The sequence below is a fragment of the Montipora capricornis genome, chromosome 8, assembly GCF_036669925.1.
Source record: "Montipora capricornis isolate CH-2021 chromosome 8, ASM3666992v2, whole genome shotgun sequence".
Lineage (NCBI taxonomy): Eukaryota > Metazoa > Cnidaria > Anthozoa > Scleractinia > Acroporidae > Montipora > Montipora capricornis.
In genome coordinates, this window is record NC_090890.1 from 4,920,014 (window position 1) to 4,928,499 (window position 8,486).

The 8,486-nt window shown below is 36.5% G+C and overlaps 1 protein-coding gene across 1 annotated transcript in view; it reads right to left on the reverse strand.

Annotated features, from left to right (window-relative positions):
- LOC138059376 (transient receptor potential cation channel subfamily A member 1-like) overlaps window positions 1–8,283 on the reverse strand; it is a 38,915-nt gene extending 30,632 nt beyond the window's left edge. The window contains exons 1-4 of the mRNA XM_068904968.1: window positions 8,205–8,283; window positions 7,252–7,447; window positions 995–1,151; window positions 61–245 (exon numbers count right to left, since the gene is read on the reverse strand). Coding sequence (XP_068761069.1) covers window positions 61–245; window positions 995–1,151; window positions 7,252–7,446 — 537 coding nt within the window. The 5' untranslated portion in view covers window position 7,447; window positions 8,205–8,283. The remainder of the gene's footprint in view (window positions 1–60; window positions 246–994; window positions 1,152–7,251; window positions 7,448–8,204) is intronic.
- Window positions 8,284–8,486: the final 203 nt, after the last annotated feature.

An 8,486-nucleotide genomic window follows, 5' to 3' on the forward strand; every position in this document is an offset into this window, starting at 1 on the left:
TATAGTCATTCGCTGGATCAGTGTGGTTTCTTTATCTTACGTCCTGGTTAAAAATCTCACCTCCACAACTCTAAGATGGCCTTTACGAGCTGCATAGTGAAGCGGTGATTGTCCAATGCAGCTTTTCGTAAGGACTTGAGCTCCTCTTTGAATCAGAAGTCGGCAGGCTTCGTCGGCACCGAACTTACTAGTGCAGATCAGAGGTGTCATAAAACCAGCTTCGCCTGAGGCCACAGCATCAATATCTATGCAAGGAACGATTACAAATCTAAATTATGCCCTCCGCATGTTCCTGGCGTTAACAAACAACAGAAAATATGGGCCACTCGTTGTAATGATCTCTTTACAATACACTTAAAAGAAAAGGTCCCTAGTCTACCCAGTCAGTATCATAGCAGCTTCTTGGAATTGGATCCTGCTGCCTTAAGTCTACGAAATTCGTTGTTGTTTAGCCTCTTTGTTGCAGTGGGCAGCTGTTTTCACTTTTTGCAGAGTAAGGCAGAGAATTTAAGTTCGCAGATTAACATTTAGTTAATTTTAAAAACGAGCGATAAAAAATGACGACGTTTTGACCATTTAACGGGTCGAAGTTCAAATTCATTCATAAAATTCCGTATATATACAATTTTTATACAATAAGAGGCTAAAAGATTTGCTTCACAATCCAATGACTGACAAGAAGGTTTTAAGAATACAACTACAAAGCCAAAATTGGAGTTAAGGAAATAAAAAAGAATAAGAAAATTTATGAACTTGAACTTGGACTTGAAATGATGGTGGAACGGTCGAAACGTCGACATTTTTGTTATCACTCGTTTTTGTAAGTAAGACAAACAAATGTACAAATTCTAGCGCCAAAACCTGATCCTCACTTTGTAAAAACAAAAGACTCCAATTAACAAAGAGTAAAAGCCAGTTAGGCTGGTGCCGCTTGTGAGTACTAGTTCTAAGGAAGAGTGACAAAATAGTCAGCGCATTTTTCTGCAGGTCTTACCTGCTCCAGCGTTTAGCAAGCAGTCAATTATTTGAAGATAGTTTCCTCTGGCGGCGTGATGTAGAGGGGTGAGACCATCCTTGTCCAAATCATTGCATTGGCCAGGGTTTGCTTTAAGCAGTCGCTCTACTTGAGATAGCAAGCCATCAATACATGCCTGAAATATAATACAAGTAGCTGCAGAAACGCTTATTTAGCTCAAATTGATGTTCAGCTCTTGATGTCTTTTTTTCTGGAAGGTGATGTTATACAGCGACCATTTGCAACTTGGCTTTTCAGCTCTATAATAATGAGAAGGCCAGCGCTTCCGCTATAACTACAATGTTCTCTACGAGAATATAATCTGAACATACAACTTCGCGCTACTTTGATCATTTTGCAATCAATCTCAGATGTTCAATATGAAATAGAAAGGGTAAAAGCAGTGCAAGCATTTAACTGGCGGTATAAATGGCGTAAACGTATTCAATGGACAGTACAAATTTATACCATTTCAATAGCGTCCAATTTGGTCATTCCACGCTGTACGCCGGTCGCTGTTGAGAAGAGAACCGAAGCGAAAATATACTATAATATCAAACGCTCACGACGACCGTTTTTTCTTTCCGATATCTTTCCTGACTTCCTCATTTTTCGCGGAAGGGTGAGGGATATATTTTGCAAGCACTGTTTTTCAAGTTCGGCGCTCGTTTTTTCATAAGTCGAAAAATTATCTGCACTTAATAGTAACTCATACTTAGTAAACTGTGAAATCTGAAGGAGGTTGCGGATCACTTTCAGATGCTCGTGAAAATTTCCAACAATCATGATTTAACCTTAGCACTCTTACGTATTTTGAAAAACTAGTTGCTTATGAAAAATCGTTTATTAAAGGAGATTACATGCAAAAAAGAAACGCTTCAGCTGTGCTTTAAAATGAATAAATCCACAACGAATAAAGACGAAAATTAACCGATTTTGCCCGATACACTAAAAGTGATGAACAAATATGCTTAATTCTTAACGCACGTCGTATCTTATCAGAATTTATTGGAAGAAATTTGCGATTAATGCTTTTAGCAAAAAATGGTTTTGATAACGTTATGGTGTTAGTTTGTTATCTTTGCAAAAAACAACTTTCAAGGCACGCAATATACTATGTTCAGGACTTATATATGTGGTGGTATTTCTTCATTACACAATACTGTGCACGTTTTGACAAACCGAAAATAAAAGATATTAAACTAGAAACGAAGCGAAATTAAAATAGTTAACATACATGTATGGAGCGATCAGATACTAATACAGGAAACGAAGAATTTTTGGGGGGGGGGACTGAAAACTAGATAAAGCAAAGGATTTACTGAGATATTTTTGAGCTACCTTTGAGAGCACATTATAATTTCAACGTGGACGTATGAATTTCGTTCGTTTCATCGAATTTCGTTGTATTTGGGTTCTTATCCAAAGTGGGCTTAGGACTTGAAGAAGTGATATCAATGGACTTGCATGGGAAGTTCGCTACTTCAAGTTTCATTTCCACTGCGCTTTTCAAGAAAGGCAAGTTATTTAAAAGGGTGCCACTGAAAAGAGAGAACTTCGAGCCTTGAGCAGCAAAACTCGCTGATTATCCGAATATTTCCTCTGGCTCTTTGCCACTGATTTTTCAGACAGGTAGGACAGCAAAAATCAAAGCGGAAAAACGAGTGTCAGCATGTAGAATTACAAAAATTACGTAAGAATTGGAACAGCAACAACGAAAGTTTTGAGATTCTTAAGGAATTAATGATAAAGTCCTTTTGCGAAAAAAAGGGACTGTTGTCTTGCAAACGATGTAGTTAAATGAATTTTTTTTTTCGTCACAGTGAGATGGGAAAAACAATTGATCTTATTTGGTCGTTCAATTTGATTACAGTCGTTTTATTTTAAGTTATCAGTATCCTAACTTAATGCCGGTTTAAAGGGAAAAAACTTCCCCAGAATTCTCTTGATATCCCATCTAAAAACATGATGGAGACTGAGGCACGTTTCAAACGTCGAACTTTTCATTTGCCGAACCTAATCATTAGATTTGGCACATGAGAAGTTTGACGTATGAATCAATTAGGTTCGACAGATTTGTATTTGGGTCGACCCGCCGTTCTGTTCGACTGCACCAGTCGAATAGAACGGCAAAAGTTCCACACCGATTTAGACGTCGAACCTTCTCATGTGCCGAACCTAATGCATAAATTACTTTTATATGAACTAAAGTTTATGGTGTGCATTCGTGTCTCAATATGATCGCAATTTCCTTGAATATAGAAAAACACAGCAAATAAAGCTGTTCCAACTTAGCGAGTAGATATCAAAGTAACTATTTTTGACCTATTTTGGCTCTTTGTAGTGAAGCGAAATGGGATGGAACGGAAATGAGTCTTTTCAAACCTCTTTCACAAGTTCATTTCCTTATTTTTTTAAAAACCGTTAAAAATGGTATATGTTTATTCCAAGAATTAAGTTCGACACATGAAAAGTTCAACGTCTGAATCAACCGTCGAACTTAATTGGGCCGACCCAAATAGGTATTAGGTTCGGCACATGAAAAGTTCGACCGGTTTGAAACGGGCCGCACTTTACACGAAAGCTGATTACGTAATTAAAATTTGGGCACTGGCGTACATTTTAGGGGAAACAAAAATCAGTTCGGAATTCTATCCCTAAAAGTTTCGGAACTCTTACCTGTGCCTTTAGCTAAAATATGAAGAGATATAATTATTCTACAGGAAGCTATTCAAGAGACATTCAATGACTCTTTACACCTGGGAAAAAGGATATCAGCAAGCCGATTTCGGTCTCACGGGCTCTGCGTTTGAAATTTGCGACATTTTCCAATTGTAAATATTTGTTACACCTAATGTTCATCTATAAGAAGCCGTCTTTTCAAAAAAAAAAAGTAATCAAGTTTCATAATAAAAGGAAAAAGGGAAAAAATGTCATTTTTTTTGTCAGAAACTCATTCAAGATTATTATCACATTGCAATAATCTCGAGATGCTATTATTCCAGGACGCAGATATAGTTTTAAAACGTCCTAGTCAAAAGTTGCACTTGAGAACTTAATTAAACACCATGGAGATAGATTTAAAAGCTCTACCGTTGCAATGTTATTTATCATACAAGAACCAAGCTTTTTGCTACGAATGTGTATTATAACCAAAAGTCTTTGAAAAAATATCATTAATTCAAAATATGACCAGGCTCAGTTCGAGGTCATTATTGGTCCAATTGATCTGAAAATTCAATTCGGCAAACAAGAAATACACAGCCCCAAGGTAATTGATTTTCCATTGTGATTTTGCACGCAGGCAGGATCACAGCTTCCGTCTCCCTATTCATCTAGAGGGGATTTTTAAAAAAAAAAAAACGTTTTTTCAACGTAACTGACCCTGGAAACTTTTAATTCACTCTATAACTGTTTTCTAATTTCGGCTTCAAGCAGCCATGCTGAGATTAAAGACCCCCTCGTGTATTTCTAAATTTGTTGATGATAAGTTTAAAAACTACTCTTCTTTTTCTCAAAACTAAGCACGCTTGACTAATTCTCGACTTTCTAAACTGTGGTTTTAGCCCAGTGATATCTGTTCGTAACAACGAGGTGGAAGGCTACATTTCTCTTTCTAAAAATGTCTGAATTACAAAAATTACGTAAGAATTGGAACAGCAACAACGAAAGTTTTGAGATTCTTAAGGAATTAATGATAAAAGTCCTTTTGCGAAAAAAAGGGACTATTGTTTTGCAAACGATGTAGTTAAATGAATTTTTTTTTTTCGTCACAGTGAGATGGGAAAAACAATTGATCTTATTTGGTCGTTCAATTTGATTACAGTCGTTTTATTTTAAGTTATCAGTATCCTAACTTAATGCCGGTTTAAAGGGAAAAAACTTCCCCAGAATTCTCTTGATATCCCATCTAAAAACATGATGGAGACTGAGGCACGTTTCAAACGTCGAACTTTTCATTTGCCGAACCTAATCATTAGATTTGGCACATGAGAAGTTTGACGTATGAATCAATTAGGTTCGACAGATTTGTATTTGGGTCGACCCGCCGTTCTGTTCGACTGCACCAGTCGAATAGAACGGCAAAAGTTCCACACCGATTTAGACGTCGAACCTTCAGGGGCACCCAACGAGGATATAGTTCAAAACCACTTAAACATAGCATTGTTAAATGTATTTTAGTATTTTAACGGTTGCAATAGGCACATTTTTATCCCCTAAATTTTTTTCATCTGTTCGGATTTCCTAGCTGAAGGTCTAGTGATCCGAAAACTATAGGGATGAAAACTTACCTTTTCGAAAATTTCAGCCAGAAAAAAGGCTCCCGAAAAATCTAGGTGACCTTTTTTTGAGTAAAATCCGTTAAAAATGGGCAATTATACAATTTTTCAGATGGTCGAAAATCCTAGGAGAGGCAGGCAAGCAAGAAATTTTACAACAAATGTTACGAAAATTCTAGATCTCAAATCGTCTTCCGAACAGATATTTTCCGAAAATTGACGTTGGGTGCCCCTGAACCTTCTCATGTGCCGAACCTAATGCATAAATTACTTTTATATCAACTAAAATTTATGGTGTGCATTCGTGTCTCAATATGATCGCAATTTCCTTGAATATAGAAAAACACAGCTGTTCCAACTTAGCGAGTAGATATCAAAGTAACTATTTTTGACCTATTTTGGCTTTTTGTAGTGAAGCGAAATGGGATGGAACGGAAATGAGTCTTTTCAAACCTCTTTCACAAGTTCATTTCCTTATTTTTTAAAAACCGTTAAAAATGGTATATGTTTATTCCAAGAATTAAGTTCGACACATGAAAAGTTCAACGTCTGAATCAACCGTCGAACTTAATTGGGCCGACCCAAATAGGTATTAGGTTCGGCACATGAAAAGTTCGACGTTTGAAACGGGCCGCACTTTACACGAAAGCTGATTACGTAATTAAAATTTGGGCACTGGCGTACATTTTAGGGGAAACAAAAATCAGTTCGGAATTCTATCCCTGAAAGTTTCGGAACTCTTACCTGTGCCTTTAGCTAAAATATGAACAGATATAATTATTCTACAGGAAGCTGTTCAAGAGACACTTACACCTGGGAAAAAGGATATCAGCAAGCCGATTTCGGTCTCACGGCGGGCTCTGCGTTTGAAACTTATAATTTGCGACATTTTCCAATTGTAAATATTTGTTACACCTAATGTTCATCTATAAGAAGCCGTCTTTTCAAAAAAAAAAAGTAATCAAGTTTCATAATAAAAGGAAAAAGGGAAAAAATGTCATTTTTTTTGTCAGAAACTCATTCAAGATTATTATCACATTGCAATAATCTCGAGATGCTATTATTCCAGGACGCAGATATAGTTTTAAAACGTCCTAGTCAAAAGTTGCACTTGAGAACTTAATTAAACACCATGGAGATAGATTTAAAAGCTCTACCGTTGCAATGTTATTTATCATACAAGAACCAAGCTTTTTGCTGCAAATGTGTATTATAACCAAAGGTCTTTGAAAAATATCATTAAATTCAGAATTTGACCAGGCTCAGTTCGAGGTCATTATTGGTCCAATTGATCTGAAAATTCAATTCGGCAAACAAGAAATACACAGCCCCAAGGTAATTGATTTTCCATTGTGATTTTGCACGCAGGCAGGATCACAGCTTCCGTCTCCCTATTCATCTAGAGGGGATTTTGAAAAAAAAAAAACGTTTTTTCAACGTAACTGACCCTGGAAACTTTTAATTCACTCTATAACTGTTTTCTAATTTCGGCTTCAAGCAGCCATGCTGAGATTAAGATCCCCTTGTGTATTTCTAAATTTGTTGATGATAAGTTTAAAAACTACTCTTCGTTGTCTCAAAACTAAGCACGCTTGACTAATTCTCGACTTTCTAAACCGTGGTTTTAGCCCAGTGATATCTGTTCGTAACAGCGAAGTGGAAGGCTACATTTCTCTTTCTAAAAATGTCTGCTGGTAATTTCCCCAAAAAATGAATAGCAACTGGCACAAAACTTATAAAGGGGAAAATTAAAGCCGATTGATTCAAACCAACAGCTCACAGCACAGGCAGTCTACTATGAACTTTAAGTTTTGAAATTTCCTCGGACCTATTTTAATTACATCCCTCTAAATTATTCTAAAACGAATGTAACCCTGGCAATTTGAGAAATTGCAAAACCTATCAAGTAGCGATATAAAATAGAGGTAAAAATGAATTTAAAAGATTATTCCTTACCTGATGAAGTCCTATGCGTATGCATGGATTTCTTTCCACAGTTTCATCGATGCTCTTTTGAAGCGAATTCTCTGGCGAAGAATTATCCGAAATTCGTCGCGAGTTTCGTGCACTCAGCAAGCTTGACATCTCACTGCTGTCGATTATCTCACCCAGCTGTATGTATTCAGATTCATTTAACATTTTGTTCGACATCCTGTAATATAATTTCAACACAAATCTTTGTTGTGTCCGATTCTTATCTGTGGTTGGTCCATAGACTAGTAACACCATTGTGTTAATGAAACATAACCGCCTAAAAATTGTTGAATGCACGAATAGGAGATCTATAGATTGCATTGTTAGTGTGAGTTATTTTCATAACAATTAAAACTAACTGTAAATGACTTACTTTTTAATGGAAAAGAGAAGTCAGTTGACAAACAACTAAATAATTACTGTGTCGCTAACAGAACTACATAATGTCAAAAATTTTATTACTCTCAAAATGGAATAGAGGAATATTATAGCTGTGAAAACGAAGCTTTTCGTGAAACATTAGTCATTTCTAATTGACTTTTGAATCTACGAAGAGGCTATTTATTCAAGATATAAATCCCATTTCCGATCTGCAGAAAGAATAAGCGGACAAAAAGCAAACCCTGCCCTTGATTATTTTTAATTGGAGAACTCGGTTCACTCACCGAGACAACGGGGGTTTTTAATGAACACTCAAACATTATCACAACGTTCTCAAAAATTAGTTAAACGTGGGTTTAAAGGCTAAGAAAGTAACGAAAATGTTAGCCCCAGAGGTAATTTGATGTAGTTTCTTGTACTATCAATAAAAATGCCTCTCAAAGGCTCTTGGTGCAATTATGATTTGCAGCTGTCTTTTTCGGCCCTGAAGCAAGCGGACATTTGCCGACGTACCAGCTTATTCAGCTTTGAATAATAAACGAAATGTGACTTACCAGAGACCTTTTTATCTGGTTCGACTTAGTAACTCGAAACCCATGTCGTGGCAAGAGATGAAAATCAGCTGCCGAACCGTCCTAACCCTTTGCAGCAATGAAATGGATTTTTCGTTTTTTTTGACCGGTGACTTTTATATTGAAATTGTATTGTTTACCGAAAAAGTCATATTCTCTCTAATTAAGTACACCTCTTTCATACCTGATAAAATCCAAACAAACAAAAAAGCTGTGTCACTCCAAGACGCCAACTTGCTGAACTGACACGAATGATCTGTTTTG